This window comes from Dendrobates tinctorius, unplaced genomic scaffold (genome assembly GCF_039654945.1).
Source record: "Dendrobates tinctorius isolate UK_male_01 unplaced genomic scaffold, ASM3965494v1 ptg000036l, whole genome shotgun sequence".
NCBI classification, from domain to species: domain Eukaryota; kingdom Metazoa; phylum Chordata; class Amphibia; order Anura; family Dendrobatidae; genus Dendrobates; species Dendrobates tinctorius.
In genome coordinates this window covers 12,586,706-12,610,536 of record NW_027361704.1, presented here as the reverse complement: position 1 = coordinate 12,610,536, position 23,831 = coordinate 12,586,706, and the positions used below count along the sequence as shown (strand labels likewise).

The following is a 23,831-nucleotide window of genomic DNA, read 5'->3' as shown; positions in this document are numbered from 1 at the left end:
TAGATGCAGCGGTGTCCAGATCTTCCAAAAGATCGGCCCTGCCCTTGGAAGATGCAGGGGTTCTTAGAGACCCGCTGGACAAAAAAGCGGACTCATATTTGAGGCACGCATGGGAAGCGACAGCAGGAGGTCTAAAGCCGGCGATAGCGGGCACCTGCACGGCACGCTCCCTCATGATCTGGCTGCAGCAGTTAGAAGAGAAGCTGGCGTCAAGGGTCCCAAGAGAGATCTTATCAGACATGTATCTTTGCACGGGGCAGCGGCTTTTTTGGCAGATACCTCGGCGGACTCTATGCGATTGACAGCCAGAGCAGCGTCACTATCAAATGCTGCTAGACGCACGTTATGGCTTAAGGGCTGTCCGGGTGACCTTCAGTCCAAGGCCAAATTGTGCTCTCTCCCCTGTGATGGTCGATTCCTGTTCGGCAAGAACTTGGACGATATTCTGGAGAAAGCAGGCGATAAGAAAAAAGGCTTCCCCAGATTCCCTATGGATCAGAGGAGACAGCCCTTTCGGAGGGGGAGATTCAATAGAGGGCGTCCTCCCGCTGACAGGAGAAGATGGGAGGATAAAAGAAAGAAAGAATCAGGGTTTATGTTTGGTGGAGGCACCTCCACCTCAAAAAAGTCACCACAATGACGCCGGTATTCCAGTAGGAGGGAGATTGGCACTCTTTTTCCAGGCCTGGGAAAAGATCTCCTCCAATACCTGGATTCTGAGCATCCTAAAAGAAGGCCTGAAAATCCCCTTTATTCGTCAGCCAAAACCCGTGGTCGTCATCACACCTATCAGGAAGATGACCGAAGAACAACTGGCCTTAGAAACAGAAATCCTGAGCCTGATAGACAAGCGGGTACTGTCCGAGGTGCCACGCTTACAGGAAGGAAAGGGGTTTTATTCACCCCTTTTTCTAATAAAAAAACCGGATCAGTCGTTCAGGACAATCATAAATCTCAGACGCCTCAATCTTTGGATAAGGAACCCGACCTTCAAGATGGAATCAGTGACTACGGCAGTGAAGCTGCTACATCAAGATTGCTTCATGGCCGTAGTCGATTTAAAGGATGCGTATTATCACATCCCTATCCATCCAGATTACCAGAAATACCTGAGGGTAGCGCTTTATATTCAGGGCACACTAAGGCACTTTCAGTTCAGGGCTCTTCCGTTTGGCATATCCATAGCCCCGAGGGTCTTCACCAAGGTCATAGCGGAAGTGACAGCCTTTCTCCGGATTCACGATACGGTCATAATACCATACCTGGACGATTTTCTTATAGTGGGCAGTTCAGAGGACCACTGTACAGCACAGTTGACTCAGGTGATCAACACCTTGCAAGAGTTAGGGTGGATAGTCAATTTCAAAAAATCAAAATTACAACCCCTAAAGAAACAGACCTTCCTAGGATTTATACTGGACTCAGAAAGGCAAGAGTGTCTGCTCCCAGAGTCCAAGATAGAGAAGGTACAAAATCTGGCCTTGGCGGGCCGAAACCAACCATGTATGACATTAAGAAAAGCAATGTCCCTACTAGGTACCCTAACATCCTGTATTCCGGCGGTCAGGTGGGCTCAGTTTCACACCCGGCAACTCCAGGGGGAGATACTAAGAGCACAAAGATCGCTAGGACGGCGTTTGGAAGGGAAGGTGGAGCTTTCCTCAAAAACCAGAGACTCTCTCAACTGGTGGTTGAACGGGACAAATCTGACCTTAGGAATACCATGGGACAGACAGGCGACAGATATAATTTTAACAGATGCAAGCTCCTCGGGGTGGGGGGCACACCTAAGGGGCCTCATAGGTCAGGGTTCCTGGACACCTCAAGAAAGGAAGGCATCCTCCAACCTGAGAGAACTGTGGGCAGTGGGCAAGGCCCTAAGCCACTTCATTCCGCTACTCCAGGGTCGAGACGTACGCATCATGTCAGACAACAAGGTAGCAGTGGCATACATCAACCACCAAGGTGGGACAAAATCACACTCCTTAATGGAAGCTGCAACAGACATTCTGAGCAGTGCAGAGGAACACCTACACTCCGTGACAGCCCTACACATAAAAGGGGCAGAAAACATAGAGGCAGATTTCCTGAGTCGCAATACCCTGAGGCAAGGAGAATGGGCGCTAAACCGGTCCATTTTTCAAAAGATAATTCAGCTTTGGGGGGAACCGGTGATAGACCTCTTTGCAAACAAGCACAACAGGCAAACAGAAAGGTTCTGCTCTCTAAACCCGAGGGAAAATCCATGGGCAGTGGACTCGTTGCACATCCAGTGGAACTTCAGACTGGCTTACGCGTTCCCCCCAGTAGCTCTGATCCCAACTGTGGTAAGAAAAATCAGAAACGATCAAGCCAGGGTGATTCTAATAGCTCCATTCTGGCCAAAAAGGCCCTGGTTCGCTCTGCTACGGAAGATGTCCCTCTCCGATCCATGGGTTCTGCCAGAAATCCCGGACCTACTAGCTCAAGGTCCAATATTGCACGCTCAGGTCAAAGGATTCCATCTGACGGCGTGGAATTTGAAAGGTCGCTTTTAATGGATAGGGGGTTCTCCCCTGGGCTGGTGGCCACTCTGCTAAAAAGCAGGAAACCGGTGACTACTAACATCTACGGCAGAACATGGGATAAGTTCCTACAGTTCTTGGGTAAGCCGTTAGGAAAAGAACCCCCGATTAGGGCCATCCTAGAGTTCTTACAATCTGGGTTGCAGATGGGGTTAGCAGTAAACACACTTAAGGTTCAGGTGTCGGCACTAGGGGCGCTCTACAATTGCAAACTGGCATCAGATAGGTGGATAGCCAGATTTATTAAATCCTGCCATAGAGCTAAGCCTATTCCAATACCCAGAATAGCCCCCTGGGATTTAAACCTGGTGTTAGAAGCCCTTACAAAAGATCCGTATGAGCCATTACATCAGCTACCCCTAAAGTTCTTGACCCTAAAAACAATCCTGTTAGTAGCCCTCACATCAGCCCGCAGGATAAGCGACTTACAGGCTCTCTCAGTAAATCCTCCTTATACGCAAGTCTTTCAGGATAGGGTAGTATTAAGAACAGACCCCAGTTATCTGCCCAAGGTAGTATCAGATTTCCATCGGGGTCAGGAAATTGTCCTTCCATCCTTTTGCGAAAATCCAAAAAATCTGGGGGAGGAAAAATTCCATAGTCTGGATGTTAAAAGGGCTCTCGTAGAATATATATCTGCCACTAGCCAGTGGAGGAGGTCACAGTCCCTATTCGTAGCTTTTCAGGGTGCCAGGAAAGGCTATGGGGTTTCAAAAGAGACTATTGCTAGATGGATTAGGGAAGCCATTAGTGTAGCCTATTCAGCTAGTGGTATCCCGATTCCTGACGGCATCAAGGCTCATTCCACCAGAGCCGTGGCGACCTCCTGGGCTGAAAAGGCAGAGGTATCAATCGAACAGATTTGTAAGGCCGCTACCTGGGCCTCACCTTCAACCTTCTTTAAGCACTATAGATTAAATCTATCCTCCTCTGCTGACTTAACCTTTGGTAGAAGGGTGCTGCAAGCGGTGGTCCCTCCCTAAGGTGTTTCGAAGTCTCCAAAAATCTCTCAGGTGGTGCTGTCATGGGTGAAGGGAAAACCACCATGGTTACTTACCGGTAGCCAGTTTTTCCGGAACCCATGACTGCACCCGTACATTCCCCCCCTTTTCACTGTATGGGTGTGCACAATTAGTAGGGTGTTTTGTAGTGTTGTGGTGTTGGATTAAACATGTAACTAACCGGGAAGTCCTCTCAATGCTCTGTAACCCAACTGAAGCGGGGGAGAGGTGCCGCCCCTTATGTCTCAGTAGGTTCCTGTCCTGGCGGGGCGGATCCCTCTCTCAGGTGGTGCTGTCATGGGTTCCGGAAAAACCGGCTACCGGTAAGTAACCATGGTGGTTTTTATTTTATTTTTTTTTTACATAAAAATGTGTAATTTTTAGGCGATTTTTCATATTATTTTTTAATTTTTTTTTTTTACATTTTTAAAAAAAAAAATGTTTCTTTTTTACCTTGTCCCTTTATGGGACTTTCACTTTCGCTTTCACTTTAGGTATAATACATTACAATGCTCCAGCATTGTAATGCATTATACCAATGCTGAGAGCTGCTGGCACCATGCTGTGAGCATGATCTCACCAGCTCTCTGTAGGCAAATGACCCGGAGGTTGTCATGACACCTCCGGGTCATCATGGCACAGGTCGGGCCCCGCGATTACATCGCAGGGACGCTGACCTGAGGCAGAGGGAGCCCCCTACCCTCTGCCTCCCCCTCTGAACGCTGCGATCATGCTCGATCGCAGCAGTGAGGGGGTTAACAGCCAGGGGCGGTGGGGGCTCCGCTCCTAGCTGTCAGTGCAGGACGCTCAGCCACTGCAGCGCTGGGTTCCTACACTGATCAGGCAAGAAGAAGCTCACATTTCAGCTTCTCTTGCTGATCAATGCTGTGTTTGGTCTGTCAGATTGGCCGACCAATCACAGCGCTGTGGGTGCAGGGACCAAGTGCAAGGGTCCCAGCCCCCCTTCCTGTGCCTCTCAGCTGTCATAGACAGCTGTCGGCACTGAACTGTAACTGCGTGTTTACACGCAGTAACAGTTCAAAGGCAGGACGTGCAGAGTCCGTCATGGTGCTGAAAGTTACCTCCTGCCATGACGGACTGTTAAATAATTAAAAAAAAACAGCGTGGGAACCCCTCTGTTCTTGACAACTAGCCTTGCTGAAGCTGACAGCTTAAGGGTTGCAGCCCCCAGCTGTGAGTTTTCTCTGGCTGGTTAAAATGACATGGGTTGCCCTTTATTTTTTCTTTTTGAAAAATTATTTATTTACAGCTCAGGAGCTGCTAATGAATACTCCAATCTGCCACTTCTGCTCTCAGTGTAATTAGCGGTAGCAGGTGTCGGATGATTGGATCAGCAGTCCTGTCAGCTGACACCAGTGACCCAGAGGTGAGCTTTAGGCCGGGGTCACACTAACCGATGCAAAATACGGTCAGTATTTTACATGCGTAATACGGATGAATGGCCCCTAAACAGTGCTCCGTATGTCATCCGTAATCAAGGTGTGGTCGCGTATTTTGCGCATGTCAGCATCCGTATGTAATCCGTATGGCATCCGTATGGCGAGATTTTCTTGCAGGCTTGCAAAATGGACATATAATGGAGCCCTATGACAGAAACCAAAGAATAGATATAGACACATAGAATGCATATATATATGTATTCTACGTGTCTATATCTATTCTTTCGTTTCTTTATTAAAACTGTCAGTGTGAGTTTACTGTATAGCGCACTGAATTGCCGGCTTTGCTAAAAGACACCTGGTGCGTATTTCTCGCAAGTCACATGTGTGGTCCGTGTGTAATCCGTATTTTTTGCGCATCCATAGACTTGCATTGGCGTACTACGGCCGTAGTACGCTGACAATCGCAGCATGCTGCGATTGGCACAGACCGTAGAATACGGATGAGAAATATACGGCTGGTGCGAGGGACCCCATAGAGAATCATTGGTCCGTGTCTAATGCGTGCTTTTAGCGCCTCTCACTCGGCCGTATTCCTCACCAGTGTGACCCCGGCCTTATACTTCTGATCACAGCTGAGTGCTCACGCTGTCTTTTAACAGCATGGGAACCGTGGCTCTTTGACTGGCGGGGATGATTTCCCCACCGATCAGAAGCTGTGTTTGCTGCGCTTGCATGCACATGACAACACGACAAACACCCTGTGTTCAGGCAGCCAAACCTGAAAAGTAACACAGACTTCCTGGTGAAGTCCTTGTTCGATGTCCGCGCCCGAACAGTAGGTGTTCGGTACGGACACTAAACTTTATTGTTCGGGTTCGCCCGATAGACTGATAGAGTGAAGAGTATAAACATGTGTAACAAAAACAATTCTCATCCATTAAAAAAATCTATACTTTTTAATACCTTAATAAAAAGGAAACATAACTAGTGATGGATGAACCCCTGGATGTTCAGGTCCGGCGGGTTTTGATGAGCAGTTAAAAAAGTTTGGTTTGGGAACCCGAACCCCGTTCACTTGAATGGGGTGCTCAAACATCCAGTTTTTGCTTGACAGTACGATAAACACTGCCACTTATCTGCAGGAAAATCATTTCCACTGGTCAGAGAGCCACAGCTCACACGCTATCAGATGACAGCATTAAACCACAGCTGTGACTAGAGGTAAAATGTTCACCTCCGGTCTGTGGTGTCTGCTGATAAAATAAATAATTAAAAAAAAAGGCCTGGGGTCCCCCCTATTTTTGACAACCAGTCAAGCTAAAGCAGACAGCTGGGGGCTGGTTTTCTAAGGCTGGTAAGGGACCATGGATATTGGTACACCCTAGCCTTAAAATAGCAGCTTTCAGCCACGCACAAAAGGCACATCTGTTATGTGTGCCAAGTCTGGCACTTTGCTGGGCTCTTCCCACTTGCCTTGTGTTGGTGGCAAGTGGGGTTCATATTTGTGGGGTTGATGTCACCTTTGTATTCTCCTGTGACATCAAGCCCACAGCTTATCATGCCTCTCCATTACTAATCCTATAGATACTCCATCTCCCTCACTATAAGGAATCATATCTTGGAGGTTCCATCTGTATCACAGAGATTTACACAGAAACCCCGATGTAAGTGCTCAGCATAGAGCAAATGATAAATATTAGCCGAGCCTTACAGTGGGCCTATCTATGAGAGGCAGAATAAACAAATCAACAGGAGGTCAATTTTTATTTATTTTTTTACGTCATTTATTGTGTGGTATGAGTGATAATGCGTCTTTTTTTATAGCAAAAAATGTTTTTTAGTGTGTGAAACTGGTAGCACATCGGCTTTGGGAAAGTGACATGACTCCCACCAACTGCTGAAATTGCATGGACCTGAAAAATAAAGTTTTTGCATCACTATACTTTGAGAGCTATAATTTTTCTATACTTCTTCTGTTTCTCAGAGTCATGTGAGGTCTTGTTTTTTTGAGGGATGAGATGTTTTTATTAATACCACTGCCGGACAAATGACTTTTTTTTTTTTTAATTCTTTCTATTCTAATATTTGGGAGGCTGAATGAACGAAAAACAGAAAAAAGCAAAAAAAAAATCCTGAAATGCTAATATCGTCTGCCCTGTGGTTAAAGTGATAAGGCAACTTTATTCTTCGGGTCAGTACTATTACAGCAATATCACAATTATATAATTTTTTAATCTATTTTGCCACTCATAGCTTTTTTTTATTTTGCCACTGACTGCTCTATGGCAGCTTTATTTTAGTGGAAAAATATGATGTTCTCAGCAATACCATTTTTATATACATTCAACTTTTAGATAACCTTTTATTCCACTTTTTGTTCAGTGGTATGTAATATGCAGGTAACTTGAATGCCGTAACACAAATGCTGCAGAGCAGAGATTAACGATGTTTAATTATTCAACAGCAATAAACTTCTCGCAGGGAGATAGCAGGGGTACAAAAACTAGTTAACAACCGTTATTCAGTTTAGACTGTCTTTTGATAACATTTTCACTAGAGTTGAGCGAAACGAGTCGAAAAAATTCAAAAGTCGCCGACTTTTGGCAAAGTCGGGTTTCATGAAACGAAACCCGACCCTAGGATGAGGTCGGCCACGAGGTTGGCGACTTACGCGCCAAAGTCGCGTTTCAAAAGTTTGTTTTGCGCTCTTTTTCAGCCAATCAGGATCCACGGACACTGTGGGCAACGTGATGACATAGGCACGGGTCACCACCATCTTTCAGAAGGGCATGCAAGTGATTGGCTTGCTTTGGTGGGCGTCACAGGGGGTATAAAAGGGCGTGCACGCCGACCGCCATCTTACTTCTGCCGATCTTAGTATAGGGAGAGTTTGCTGCTGATTCTGTAGGGAGAGCGTTAGGCAGGGAAGAAGACAAAAAAACTGCTTCTGCTGCTAGCGATTTGGCCTGCACAACACACCAGTCACTGTGTGTGCAGTGCAAGGGGAGGCTATATAGTGGTGTATCAGTGGTGTTGGTTGTTGGGCTGCCTTCTAAGGCTTCCTGACATTCCTGCATTGCTGTTTACCCACTGCTCCGCAAACAGCTTTTTTAAAAGCAATCCAATCTCCCTTATCCTCTAGTCACTTTGGTCACAGCTGTGCCATCGAGCCTGTCACATAGCGCTCAGATATCAGTGGGCCTCACACAATCCAAAAGTGTCCATCCAGTGTCCAAAAGTGTGTGCAGAGATTCAAAATCTCCCTTATCCTCTAGTCACTTAGGCTCGATGGCACAGCTGTGACCAAAGTGACTAGAGGATAAGGGAGATTTTGAATCTCTGCACACACTTTTGGACACTGGACACTTTTGGATTGTGTGAGGCCCACTGATATCTGAGCGCTATGTGACAGGCTCGATGGCACAGCTGTGACCAGTCACATAGCGCTCAGATATCAGTGGGCCTCACACAATCCAAAAGTGTCCAGTGTCCAAAAGTGTGTGCAGAGATTCAAAATCTCCCTTATCCTCTAGTCACTTTGGTCACAGCTGTGCCATCGAGCCTGTCAAGTGTCTGCAGAAATTCAAAATCTCCCCTGTCCTATAGACACCTTGTACCTTGTTTTACATTACTATATAGTTTGTTGGATTTTGTCTACATTTCTACCAAAAATGAGGAAGGCTGGTGGAAGAGGGCGTGGAATTGGGCGGGGGTTGGCAGCTGGTAATGATGGTGTTGGTGGTGGATCTGATGGTAGTGGCAAGAGCAAAATAGGACCGAATGCAGGAGGTGCTGACCCTGCGTCATCGTCTGGCTACATAAGGCCTCGAACACTTAGTTTTCTAGGAGTTGGCAAACCGCTTTTAAAGCCAGAGCATCAGGAAAAAGTTTTGTCTTACATTGCTGACTCAGCCTCCAGCTCTATCGCCTCCTCTTCTTCAGTTGTAAAAAGTAAAAGCACTGAGTCGTCATTGGAGGCTCATGTTCATGAACCACACCTTTCCTTGTGTCCTTCACCCCAACCAAGATTGAAGGATGACGCAGGCCATACTACTGATTACTCCATGGAGCTGTTTTCACATACCATGCCTGGATTATCAAGTGAAATGGTGAATTACCCAGGCCAAGATGAATCTGACATGGAGTGCACTGATGCACAGCCGCTGATGGATGATTCTGCTGGTACATTCACTCAGAGCACTACATTGTCCTCGCAGTGTACAGAGCCAGATTCTGACCCTGATGAGACTCAGGTGCCCCTTCCCGCACACTATACCACCATACACGGTGACACAGAGGAAGGTGCACATGACATAGAAGAGGAGGTGATGGATGACCCAGTTGTTGACCCAGATTGGCATCCATTGGGGGAAGAGGGTGCTGCTTCCAATAGCTCAGATGAGGAGCATCCACAGCAGACATCGACATCGCAACAGCTGTTATCTGGCAGGCCCGGAGCACTCCAAAGACAGGTTCCAAACATCAAAAGAGTTGCTGGACAGCTTGTCCAGAGGGTCAAAAGATCACAGCGTGCTAGGCCGCAAAATGTCTGCCAAAGTAGGAAGAGTGCAGTGTGGCACTTTTTTGAACAAAATCCTCATGATCAGGCCAAGGTTATCTGTAAGAAGTGCGCAAAGACCTTTAGCCGAGGGAAAAATCTGAAAAATTTGAATACCAGTTGCATGCTTAGACATTTAACCAGCATGCACTTGCAAGCGTGGACACAACACCAAACCTCAAGTGCCACATGTGCAACTGATCACAACGAAGGTAGTCAGCAACGCTACATTGTTTCCCCCACTGTAAGCCCACCGGTTAGCACAGCAGCAAATGTTGAGGTGTCGTTGCAAGGCCACAGCAGTCAGGGAATCCCACTGTTATATCAACGAAAGACTGATTCTAGGCCATCAGAAAGAACACCAACTCCATCACCATCATCAACCCTCTCTCAGTCCACCCTGTCCACTGCTACTTCCACCATATGCAGCTCTCAAGTCCAGCTCACCCTCCCAGACACTATGAGTAGGTCAAGAAAGTACTCAGTCTCTCATCCGCGCACACTGGGTTTGAACGCCCACATTGCCAAACTAATCTCGTTTGAGATGATGCCCTTTCGGTTGGTGGAAAGCACAGCTTTCCGCGAACTCATGGCCTATGTAGTACCACGCTATGACCTACCCAGTCGCCACTTCTTCTCTCGCAAAGCCATCCCAGCCCTCCACCATCATGTGAAAGACCGCATTGTCCATGCACTCAAGCAGTCAGTGAGCGGAAAGGTGCACCTCACAACTGATGCATGGTCCAGTCGGCATGGCCAGGGCCGTTACGTGTCCATCACTGTGCACTGGGTTAATGTGGTGGATGCAGGGTCCACGGGGACAGCGGTGGTGGGACAGTGCTGCCTAGCCCATGGTATAGGAAACAGTTGGCTGTAGGCGTTCGACCCTCCTCCTCCTCCTCCTCCTCCAGAAGCGAAAGCTCGTCCACAGAGCGCAGTCGTACGAGCACTCCATCTGCAGCTGCCACTGTTGCACACGATGTGTCCCCCTATCGAGCAGCTAGTGGAAAGCGTCAGCAGGCTGTGTTGCAGATGATGTGTTTGGGCGACAGACACACCGCCGAGGTGCTGGCCGAGTACTTGAAGCGACAAACTGAGTCATGGCTGGGCAGTGTACATCTTGAGGCAGGCAAGGTAGTTAGTGATAACGGCCGTAATTTTGTGGCAGCCATAGCCCTTTCAAAACTCAGCCACATACCTTGCTTGGCTCACACCTTGAACCTGGTGGTGCAGTGCTTCCTCAAAAATTATCCGGAGTTAACAGCCCTGCTCCAGAAGGTGCGAAGACTGTGCGCGCACATCCGCCGGTCGCCTGTACACTCCGTTCGTATGCAGAAGCTGCAGCGATTGCTCCACCTTCCCAACCACCGCCTCATTATCGACATTGCAACAAGGTGGAACTCCACCCTGCACATGGTGGAGCGGCTGTGCGAGCAGAGGCAGGCCATAATGCATTTGTGGGAGGATACACGGCCAGGCACTTTGAGAGCAGACATGGAGTTGACAGGTGTGCAGTGGTCGAAGCTGAAAGACCTTTGTAAAGTCCTTCAGTGTTTTGAGGAATGCACACGGCTGGTAAGCGCAGACGACGCCATCCTAAGCATGAGCATCCCACTTATGCGTCTGCTCATGCAAACTTTGACGCACCTTAAGGAGCAGGCGTCTGCAGCCAATGTTGATGAGGAGGAAGAGGAGGAGGGAATCCTTGATGACATTCAGCCATTGTCTGCTCAGGGACCTCTCCTGGACGAGGTGGAGGAAGAAGAGGAGGAGGAGGATGATGATGGGGATGATTACTTAGGGGAGGAGGATGCATCTCGTGGGGCAAGTGAAAATGTTGGCGTGGCAAGGTCTGGTACAGGGTTTTGTGCGTGACTGGAGGGATGTGGATTTGCCAGAAAGTGCTCCTCCACCCAGCACTCGCAGTGCATCATTGACACCGGGAACATTGGCCCACATGTCAGATTATGCCTTGCAGATCCTAAAAAGGGACCCCCGCATTGCCAAAATGATGAACGATGACGACTACTGGTTGGCCAGCATCCTGGATCCATGCTATAAAGGCAAATTACAAAACATCATGCCACAGGAGAACCTTGACCTAATATTGGCTAATAAACAAGCAACTCTGGTAAATCGGTTGCTTGAGGCATTCCCAGCACACAGCAGCGGTGATGGTTCTCACACGAGCCGTACGGGCCGGGGGCAGCTTGGCAGAGGTGTTCGTGGTGCACACAGCAGAAGTGGCGTTGGAGACAGGGGTTTCATGACAATGTTGTGGACTGATTTTTCAAATACCGCTCACACAACTGGTAATACTGCATCGATGGAAAGTGACAGGAGACAGCAGTTGTCAACTATGGTTACAAACTACTTTTCCTCCCATATCGATGTTCTCCCACACAGGTCATTCCCCTTTGACTATTGGGCCGCTAAACTGGACACCTGGCCTGAATTGGCCCAATATGCCTTACAGGAGCTCGCTTGCCCAGCTGCAAGTGTGCTATCGGAAAGAGTCTTCAGTGCAGCTGGATCAATCCTAACAGAAAAAAGGACCCGTCTGTCAACCCAAAATGTGGATGATCTAACCTTCATTAAAATGAACCACGCATGGGTTTCCAAGGATTTTGTCCCACCTTCCCCTGATGACACATAGGGTGACAGAAAAATGGCTTGCTTTGGTCCACCTCTTCCTGGTACTTCACCTATTTCGCCTTTTGCATCAGCTGAATGTCCAACATCAACATATGCCACTTTCTAAAACTCCCTAACTGTGCTGCCTCCCCCCCCATGGCCGGGGTCACCACCTAGCGCACGACACCGTGCGAGTGCCGTTGCCCTGGACAGGTGGGTAGGCCGACTCTTGGGCGCGGGCACTGGCACAGGGTCCCTCATAGTGCAATCAAGTGTCTCTGACGGTGGTGCTGCACACCCGCCGTCAGACACACCGCTGTACTATGAGGGGCCCAGTGCCAGTACCGACGCCCACGAGTGGGCCCCCCTTGCTTGGGCAGGTCCCCAGCATTTGCAATCTTTACCTCTCCCTGCTCCTCCGCTGTGTAATCTGGGCCGTCAAATCCATACTGGGCCTAACACCGTCTGAGCCTGCCTCCTGAGACATATATTTTGAATGTGTACGCTATCCATACATGTTATCCGGGGATACGGTACCCTTTCTAACCTTTGTGCAATCACGTGCAATCCATACTGGGCCTAACACCGTCTGAGCCTGCCTCCTGAGACATATATTTTGAATGTGTACGCTATCCATACATGTTATCCGGGGATACGGTACCCTTTCTAACCTTTGTGCAATCACGTGCAATCCATACTGGGCCTAACACCATCTGAGAATGATAGATGGGGCCCACCATACACTGGAACATTCCAAAGGTGGACATCAGACACTGGAGCAGCATTTACAGGGCCCATTATACACTAGAGCATTAGAAATGGGGCCCATTATGTTTGGAGCATTATTTGGGCCCATAAGACAGTTGAGCTTCATCCATGGGGACCAACATATACTGTAGCATTATGTGGAGCTCATCATATACTGTTTCAAACATTATATGGGACCAATGATTCTGTATGGAGAAATAGATGGGCCTCGTCATGAGATGTAAAAAGTGAGGTATTTTTCATTGTACTATACCGCTATTTCTCTGCCGTATCGGAGCATGATGAGTTGTGGTATGTGTTAAAGGGGCGCTCTTTCGCCCAGGGCACATGAAAACCTGGAGCCAGCCCTCCCCCCCCCACAGTCTGTAGCCAAATAACCCCCATTTTTCAGTGCGTAACTTGTATTAAGCTTGTCAACCTTAATTAACTTCATAAGTAAGAAGAATTGATGCTTTTGGCATTCAAATGGGCACTGTTCGTGTGTTTCCTGTCCTCCTCTCACTGCCGACTTTTATTCCCCATTGACTTACATTGGGTTTCGTGTTTTGGGACGACCCCGACTTTTCCCTATAATCGGACGATCTTGCTCGACCCGACTTTTGGAAAAGTCGGGTTTCACGAAACGAAACGCGACCCTAAAAAACCAAAAGTCGCTCAACTCTAATTTTCACTTATCGTGGCTCCGCATCCCGTCACTCTCTGAAGGTCCCGTGGGTAGTAGAATGCTGGGGCGATTGGTGTAGCATCTTTAGGCTTCCCCGCCCAACACAGCGTCCTGCTTCTTGCCGCATTGGGCGGTCTCCGGTTTTGCCTGCTGAGCCCCTAGTCCATGTAACTGCAGAGTGATAGGATATAGCTTTCCGCAAGGTTCTATTCGGCGCATGTCTCTCTGAGCAGCCACCGTCGCCTGAATGGCTGCACTGCAATGCTCTGCCTGGCATGTGCCTCTCTGGATGTCAGCCGACACCTGGATGTCCATAATGTGATAGTCTGTCTGTCGCACGTTCCCTTGCACACCCGCTGATGTGGATGAATCTCTCACTCTGCCACACTGTCTGTATGCTGTGGCCTATCGCTCTCCTTACTGCGGTTGCGATGCGCACCCGCTCAGCATTCTGTCGGGAAGCCCCGCTCCGTTCCCACGCAGCCTCTTTTATGCTTAATTCCCTGGCCACGCCCCCTTCACCTAAGTTAGTGGCTCGCTCCGGCTGCAATTGCATTCCCTCCAGCAACAGGATGTGCGGCCCCAGCAGTTCCGGACCTGTCAGTTCAACAGCCCTGGCATCCCAGTCCTCCCTTCTACACATCCGCCTTCTTTTAACTCACCATTCCACGGGCAAGAGCTCTTTCTCTAGTCGTTCACAATCCTCGACTACTTCTATAATTCTCTGCCAAATAAACTAATCTTGCATGTTTTGGGCGGGAAGCGCTCCAGCTGTGGTTTGCTCTAACCGGCATAATTCGGGTTGACTTGGCGGTAAAGGGATGCTCTGACCTGCTGAGTTTGCCACTTTAGCGACTTCCAACATTGGCAACTCAGTGTTCATCTCCTCAGGAGGGGTAGGTGGCACATCATTGGGGTTTGAGCACAGAGCTAGCAATACCTCCTCTCCATCAAAGTCAGGAACCGGACCTGGGGGTACCTCCCTGGTTTTTGGCAACTTTTCTTCACTTTTGGGTTCTTTGGACAAGCAGGGCTGGCAACATGCGAAGATGGACTACTCTAGTGGGTGCTCCCTCCTCCTGTTCAGGCTGAACTTCATACACCGGCCCATCTGGGCCATCACGTCATATCGCTCGGTGTGGAGTCCGCTCCCACTGGCTTTCCAATTTTGCCCGGGCCGCTTATTCCGAACCAAGACTCGGTCTCCGGGTTTCAGAGCTGTCCCGCGAAGAGGTGGCGCTTAATGGTGTTTAAGTTCCTGAAACTTCGTCTGAACCAGTCGACAGAGAGTCTGCAATCAGTGCTGGTGTTCCTTAAGCCAAGAGGACACCCCCGTCCGTGTGTAGTTCTCCTCCGGATCCAGCTCCAGCTCTGTAATCTCTCATCCTTTTCGCCAGAACAACAAGGTGTACGGCATGAACCCTTTTGTGCTCACTCGGTTATTGTGCAACCACACCAGTTTTGCCACAAACTCAGGCCACCGTATCTTCCAGTCTTCTTCCAAAGTGCGTAACATCTGGATCAATGTTCAATTGAAGCGTTCACAGGCCCCATTCCCTTGAGGGTGATAGGGAGTACTTTTAGACTTCCCAATCCGGTACAAATGGTGGAGTTCTTCCATAGCTCGTCCTTGGAAGCAGGCGCCTTGATCGTAGTGGATCCTTTTCGGGCAGCCGTACCTGCGGATGAAATCTCAACAGATGGCCTGTGCGGCTGATTCAGCGGTCTGATCTCTAGTTGGAGTTACCACAGCAAACTTGGCGAAGTGATCGGTCATCACCAGACAATGTTTGTATGACCAGCGCATCTTTGCTACAGTCAGGTAGTCGATCATCTCATCAAGACTTCCAAAGGGGCGGAGGTTACAATGGTCTGTGTTGGGGCCCACTGTTCTGGGGGCTTAGCCAGCTCACAGCTTCTGCATTGTTGGCAAACCTCTTCCACCGTATTTCTCAGTCGTGTGTGATACACTAATCTCTGTAGCCACCTGAACATTTTCTCTGCCCCCAAGTGAGCCCCTCCCTCATTAGCCTCGGTAGCCACCATCTTGATCGACTTCTCTGAGAGCACTACTTGCCAAGTGACTCGCTCTTCTCGCAACAGCTACACTTTCCGTTACAACAATCTGGCTCTCAGGCAGAGTCTTTCCTATTGTCCCAGAATCCGCAGAGCGCCTGAGGACAGCGAATTCCTCTCCCTCCGACTAGGGAGTTGCTTCTATGCCACCCACTGTCAGAGCTGAGCAGTTTCTTTGTCCATCTGCTGGAGTTGGATCCAGTCATCCCGAGACCACCCTAGCACCTGTTCTTCAGACCCTTCTTTGATCTGTCCCTGCTTTGCCACCAAGGAGGTGAACAGGTTTCGGAATCCAGGAATCTCCTCTGCTTCTAGCTCTTCATCTCGATCACGGACAGGACGTTCTCGTGTGTCACTCTGGAGAGGGCGTCGGCATGAGTTTTCTCGGTCTTGGCCTGGTAGGCAATTTTGTACTGATAATTTGACATGCGGGCCCATTGCTCCAGGGCCCCTAGCTTTCCATTCTTGAGACGAGCTAAGTGATTGTTATTCGTCCCCACCAGAACCTTCAATCCAGATAGGCACTCTGCAAACTTCTCAGTCATGGACCATACTCGGGCCAGCAGCTTCAACTTGAAAGATATAATTGTCTGGGTTTCACTCTGAATCATACAGGGACTGGCTCGCGTAGGCTATCACCCGGTGTTTTCCTCCTTGCACCTGTGACAGGACTGCTCCCAAGCCGTGTAGACTTCTGTCGATGTGAAGGATGAATGGCTGTGAAATATCGGCATAAGCAAGTATTGTGGCCTCGGTGAGGGCCATTTTCAAGGCTCAAAAGGCTTCTTCTTGTCAGTTTCCACACTGGATGGTTCGGTTCTTCGAGTCGGCTGACACTCCCTTTAACAGTTCCAACAAAGGATTCACTATACAAGTGAAGTTTTTCACAAATCTTCCATAGTAGCTAGTGAGCCCTAGGAAAGCCCATACATCTTTCACCGTCATAGGGGTGGGCCAATCTTGTACCGCTGCCACTTTCTCTTGCGCAGTTCTTACTCCTTTACTAGACACAATATGCCCCAAATACTCAGTTTGCTTACGGAAGAGATGGCATTTCTGTAGCTTCACCTTCAGGCCATGACTCTGTAACAGGCTCAGCACTTTTTCGAGCCGCTGCAGGTGCTCTTCAAAGGTGGGCGCGTAGACGATGTCATCAAGGTAAATCAAGGTAGCCTCAAAATTCAAATCTCCTAAACATCTCTCCATCAAGCGCTGGAAAGTCCATGAATAATATAAATGCTGTTTTTAGCCAGTTGTGTTCTGCCATCGGCACCTGCCAGTACCCGCTGGCCAGATCAATGGTGGAAAAATACTTCGCCCGTCCTAAGGCAGAGAGGGATTCTTCAATTCGGGGCAACGCATAAGAGTTTTGCATGATGCAGGTTTTCAGCTGCCTATAATCGCCACAGAAACGCAGAGTCCCATCTTTTTTTTGGACCAGCACAATGGGGGCTGCCCACGGACTCTGACTCTCTCGTATCACCCCACTTTGCAGCATTTGAGACAGCATCTCCTTAACCTCTTTTACATCTGAGGAGGTATTTGATGGTGTCTTTCTCAGAATGGTGCGGCCTTCCCCGTAGGAATTTCATGAGCAATGGTCTGAGGGCAACCAAAGTCATTTTCATGGCGGGCAAAACCTCCTGATAACGCTCTAGTACATCCTCTACTTGCTGCACTTGCTAAGGTGGTAGTCCCGTTAGTTCCACCCACATCCGCTCTAAGATCCAAAGACCCTCTTTCTTGTTACAAGACTGGGTCTCCGGTGTTGCTGTAACTGCTAGAGTCGAGTCCAGGGATACCCTCGCACAACAGCCAGTTGAACTACTTCAGGTGGCATTATCTTCTTTGGCATTCCCATGATTTGGTCCACTTTGCTCTTGGGTAGAAGAGTGAGACTTTCGGAACCCAGGTTGACACACAGCACTACAATCGTTGCCGTCTTGAACTGTGGCTAGTGTCCGAGTGATGACCAATCCAGGGGGTATTTGATCCATCGCTGTTGGCTCAATTTGCACTTCCACTCCCTCCAGAGGAATACAAGCTCACTGTCACGCGGCGGCTGCCGCGCGCTCCTCTCTCTGCCTCCTCCCGGCCGCAGCTTACCCTTCCTCCGGCATCCTGCTTCCCTCTGCGCCGGCGTCCGCGGTCTTCTCCACGGTCCTCCCCGGCTCCTCTTCTCCGTCCGGCGGTCCCCTTCGTCCGGTCTTCCGGACCGCGCTGGGTGCACGCCCCCGCCCCTCCTGCTCGGCGGGCGCGCGCACATACTGTGCCTGGGCACGCGCGCGCCTCCCCCTCCTCCTCCTACTGAGGACGTGCGTCTGCTCTCTCTCCTTTAGGTCACGACCCGGAAGTCCTCCTACCAGTCCCTATATCTGGCCGCCTCTCCCTGCCAGCGGTGCCTGAGTATCACTGTTCTTTCCTAGTGATTCTGGCCGTCCTCTTTGCACGCCTTCGCGCCCTGTCCATCCGTTGCTCGTTCACCTCTCCATTTTCCTCTCTCCTAGGTCCTGTGTCTTCCAGCCGTGCCCGCCTATCCTGTGTCTCCCAGCCGTGCCCGCCTATCCTGTGTCTCCCAGCCGTGCCCGCCTATCCTGTGTCTCCCAGCCGTGCCCGCCTATCCTGTGTCTCCCAGCCGTGCCCGCCTATCCTGTGTCTCCCAGCCGTGCCCGCCTATCCTGTGTCTCCTAGCCGTGCTGCCAGTTCTGTGTCTCCCAGGCCGTATCCACCTGTCTCGTGTCTCTAAGCCGTGGCTGTCTGTCCTGTGGTTCCTAGCCGGTACCGTCAGTCCTGTATCCCCAACTCGGCTCTAGCAGTCTGTCTGTCGTTACCTCCCAGGGTACCAGCTGCCGTGGTAATAGTTACCCGCGGGCTTGCCCCAAACGCTCCCTGTATAGGGGGTGGTCCACCTGGTCAGCTCGCCCCCGGGAGGTTCGTTGCCACGGTCTAGCGGGTCCACCCCAGGTGTACCTTACACTCACACTAGCAATGTGAGTACTGTCTGGCATGGCGGGAAGGTAATCTTCACAGCCGCCGGTACCACCACTTTCCCCAAGACTCTTCCATCTTCCGACGTATACTGTGCTTGAGCTGTTTAGATTAACTTCTGGAACACCTTCCGTTGAGGGGTTCGTGGGCTCCATTGGTTCATGAAAGGTTTCTGTGGCTCATAAATCAAAAATTGCCCCATCTCCTTCAGCACATTCATTCCCTGATTCATTACGGGTCCATGACCAGCATCTCCTGTGATCAACACGACCCCCTTGCGGCCTACTTGCTTCCCTCACACTTTAATGTCCATCCAGGCCACCCCTGCGACTGGGATCAGCAGATGATTGGCTGCTGTTAATCTTATTACTGGTCCCCACTCTGGCTGCGAGACCTCTGGGAAGTGTCGTTTGAAGTAAGCTTCTGGCAGAGTAGTCACTTGTGACCCTGTGTCGATCAAGCAAAACACCGCTCGCCCATTCATCTTGTCCCATACTGCAGGGCTCGCACAAAATTATATTTTCAGGACTTCCTTCCCCACTTGGCCATCTTCCTGGCTCCGGACTGCGTCCCCCAGCCATGGAGCCCAATATTTTAACAGCTGCCTTGGTGGGGGCCATCTCCGGCTCGCACAGCTTCGAGCATATTGTCCTATCTTCCCACAATTGAAACACATCAGTCCTCCTTCGGCACCCAGAGGTCTCACTCCCTGATGGGGTCTGGTATCACTTCTGTCTCTGAGGGGTTTTCTCTCAGTGGTTCTTGAGCTGGAACAGGGTCTCTCTGGAGACTGGACCATTCTCTCTGCATCTCTTGTATCTCCTTTCAGATCTCTCGGGCCCACTCCAGCTCTGCTGCAGGTAGGGTAGATATTTCATTGCTACAAACCATCTCTGCTAGGGCTGAAACCCCTGTTCCTGCTCTATTATGCACGCCTCCGCTCCCACCTCTAAGAAGTTCATACGTGGGCTGGCACGCAAGCGTTCTTGCAATGCCTGTTTAAGCAATGCACCCCTAAGACCCGACACAAATTGATCCCTCAAAATTCTATCAGGAGGCCCCACTCCCTTGGTTCCCACATCTTCCGTTTTAGTAATGTGCGCATGCACTTCCTGCAAAGCGCTGATATATTGTGCCACCGTCTCCTCTTCTAGCTGAACATGACCAAATAAACACATGCTCAACTCTCCAACGTTGGTGGGGTCCCCGTGCATCTCCTCAAAAACCTGTATCACCTTGGTCCCTTGGTTACTAGAATGCCGGCAGCGATCGGTGTAGCGTCCTCAGGCATCCCCGCCCAAAACACGGTCCTGCTTCTGGTGGCAGTTGGCTGTCTCTGGTTTTGCCCGCTGAGCCCCTAGTCCATGTAACTGCGGAGTGATAGGATAGAGCTTTCCGAAAGGTTCCACTTGGCCTGCGCCTCTCTGGATGTCAGCTGACACCCAGACATCCATACTGCGATGCTTTGTCCGTCGCATGTTCCCTTGCACATCCGCTGGTATGGATAAGTCTCTCACGCTGCCGCCCTGTCTCTGTACACTGCGGACTATCGCTCTCTTCACTGCGGCTGCGATCGGCACCTGCTCAGCGTTCTGGAGGGAAGCCCCTCTCTATTCCCGTGCAGCCCCTTTTTCTTACTGTCTCTGGCCACGCCCCCTGCAACTAGGTTACTGACTCGCTCCGGCTGCAGTTGCATTCCCTCCAGCAAGAGGAGGTGTGGCCCCAACAGTTGCGGACCCGGCACTTTAGCAGCCCTGGCAGCCCGGTCCTCCATTCTACAAGTATGATGAAAAAGCAGAGTTTTTTGCTATGCTTTTTATATATATTTTTTATGAAGTTCACTGAGGGAGTTAACTAGTGTGACAGTTTCATAGGCCGGGTCCTTCCAGAAACGGCAACACCAAATTTGTGTACTTTTTGTTTTTACATAAATATACCTATTTATTGTGTTTTTTTCCATTTTTTTTTGCCTTTATTTCGCAATTTTTTTAAAGTATTTTTACAATTTTTTAAAACTGTTTTTTACTTAGTCCGTATATGGAACTTTAACTTTTATTACTTTGATCACTGATATAATGCATTGCAATTAATTATAACTGTTAGTGTAAAGGTACTGTCACACTAAGCGATATTGCTAGCAATATCACTATAATGTGTGACGTTATAGCGATACTGCTAGCGACATCGCTGTGTCTGATACTTACCTATGACCCGCTCCCCCGCTGGTTATCGCTGATCCCTTCGAGAACGTCCTGGACTGCTTCTTGTCGTCAGCTTCCTGCGGCGCTTCCTGTGGAGAGACGAGCGACGGGCGTAGAGCCGGGCAGGAGGACGTCAGGATCGCCTAGTGTGACAGGTAAGTAGCGACCCCCGTCCCCAGCGATGTCGCTGGTGAGATCTGCCTGTGTGGCAGCTCACTAGCGACCACTTAGCGATGTACCAGCGATCCTGACCGCGTCATATCGCTGGTCGGGATGGCTGGTACATCGCTAAGTGTGACAGTACCTTTACTCTAATAAAACGCCTTTTAGATGATGCTCATGGTTTGGTCCAACAGGTCACTGTAGCTGACAGACTAGGAGGTCATTATCTGACCTCCTGCTGTTATGGCAACCATCAGACCCCCACAATTATATTGATACAACAATTACCAGGGGTTGGCCACTTTCTCCCAAACTGCACAGCACTTCTGTCCATAAAATGGTTGTTTATGGAGGAGCATGTGAACAGACCTGTGCATTAGCCTCCTCCAATTGTAAGAAACCTCAAATGAGAAAGTTATTTTTCTATCGGATGAGGCTGATGGACAGATCACATGCTTCTCCATCAAAAATTAACTTAAAGGAAAGCTGCACTAGGAAAAGAAAGAGTTTGAGCCCTTTCAGGGTATGTTTCCACATTCAGTATTTGCAACGCTTTGGACGCAGCTACGTCCAAAGCGCTACTGGCTTTTGTATGGGTGGTGATTCCGCATGTGTACATTGAACCATGCGGAATCACCGCATCATATACATAGACTGTGATATTTATCTTGCAGAGACTGAGCGTTTCCGCAAGATAAATAGAGATGTTGCCGTCTATAAAGACACGCCACATGTGTGTATACGCGGGTCTGCCACCTGCGTCTTTGAATGCATAGTGGAGATGGGATTTCATAAAATCCCCTCCACTATGCTGTAACATATGGCTGCTGCGGATCGGACACTGCAGCTGAACGCAGCGTCCAATCGGCAGCAAATGCTGAACGTGGAAACATACCCTTACTGTTGTTATGTTGTCTGCCCCAGTGAAATCTGAAAGTAATGTCAGTGAGGTTTATCAGCAAGTGTTGTAGTCCATCACGTGATGGATCTAGCAAAGCGTTGTGTTATAAAAAAAAGCCTATATATATATATATGTGCATATATTTCTGCATGTGTTTTTTCAGTTGTCAAGGAAGCAGGAATATATGAGTGACACCAACCTCTCGGATCACATGACATCACCACAAAGCACATCGGTTCTAAAGCAAATGAGCTTTGCAAGTCGCTCAATGCCAATGATCCCAGGTAACATACAATACTTTTTACAGTTTTTTAAGATATCATATTCATGGGATGAATTATGTCTGTATGAAATATATCCTGGTATTTTCAATTTTTTTGCAACAAAGATATTAACTGGTACATCTGGTCAAACTCAAAGATAGTGCCCTAGAAGAAAAACAAAAACAGCATGACTCTGTTGGCAGCAGATTAATCTCTGTAGTGTCCATTCGTTCAACAGTGAACAGATATTTATTCAGGAAGAAATATAATGCAGCTTACAATTGGCATTTCTTAAAGCTGAGGATCTTAGCATCTTGTCTATCAGCTTGCAAAGAGAAAGGAAAAACTGTGCTCCAGCTGCAAACAGTGAGCAGGAACTTCCTGGTTTGTCTGCCTTTTAAGGCTATGTGCACACGATGCTGAGTTCCTGCGGATCCGCAGCAGATTTTTCCGCACAGAAACACTGCAGATCCGCAGTGTGATTTACAGTACAATGTAAATCAATGATAAAAAAAAAAAAGCAGTTCAAATGGTGCGGAAAAATCAGTGCGGAATTGCTGCGGTTTTAAAAGAAGTGCATGTGACTTCTTTTGTGCGGTTTTCCACCTGTTCCATTCTCCAAATCCGCAGGGGGAAAACCGCAGTGGAAAACCGCTCAAAAACCGCAAAAAAAAGGAAGAAATCCGCAGGAAAAATGCAGGTCATTTGACCTGCGGATTTCTTAAAGTCCGCGGGTGGATCCGCACCGTGTGCACTTAGCCTAACAGTGAATTACTGACGATTAGAGTTGAGCGATACCATCCGATACTTCAAAGTATCGTATCGGATGGTATCGGCCGATCTTTAAAAAAAGTATCGGTATCGCCGATTCCGATACCGGAAGTCCCATTCAAGTCTATGGGACTTCCGGTATCGGAATAAGAAAAACCCTTTCCTGCCCTTGTACAGCCTCTCTGGGGTCTGTACGGGCCTTTCGGGGGGCTGTGCCGGCCTGCCAGGGGGTCTGTGCAGGCTCCGGTGGTCTGTGCCGGCCTGCCGGTGGTCTGTGCAGGCTCCGGTGGTCTGTGCAGGCTCCGGGGGGCTGTGCCGGCCTGCCGGGGGGCTGTGCCGGCCTGCCGGGGGGCTGTGCCGGCCTGCCAGGGGGTCTGTGCAGGCTCCGGTGGTCTGTGCCGGCCTGCCGGTGGTCTGTGCAGGCTCCGGGGGGCTGTGCCGGCCTGCCGGGGGGCTGTGCAGGCTCCGGGGGTCTGTGCAGGCATCGTCCGATGGGACTACAAGTCCCATCTGGCGATGCCTGCTACCATGACAGTGATTGACACATTAGCCAATGATGGGACAGTAGTAGTCCCATCATCCGGCTAATGTGTTAAATGTAAAAAAAAAAAAAAAAAATTACATGCTACATTCATACTACATACTACATACATGCTACATTCATACTACATGCAACATACATACTACATATATACTACATGCATGCTACATATATACTACATGCATGCTACATACATACTACATATATACTACATGCATGCTACATACATACTACATGCTACATGCATGCTACATACATACTACATACATGCTACATTCATACTACATGCAACATACATACTACATATATACTACATACATACTACATATATACTAC

The 23,831-nt window shown here is 49.2% G+C and overlaps 1 protein-coding gene across 1 annotated transcript in view; it reads left to right on the top strand.

Annotated features, from left to right (window-relative positions):
- The window catches only part of DOCK2 (dedicator of cytokinesis 2), a 1,017,649-nt gene that overhangs the window by 955,182 nt on the left and 38,636 nt on the right, over positions 1-23,831 (top strand). Inside the window, exon 50 of the mRNA XM_073573729.1 lies at positions 22,084-22,204. Within this exon, the coding sequence (XP_073429830.1) occupies positions 22,084-22,204 (121 nt within the window). The remainder of the gene's footprint in view (positions 1-22,083; positions 22,205-23,831) is intronic.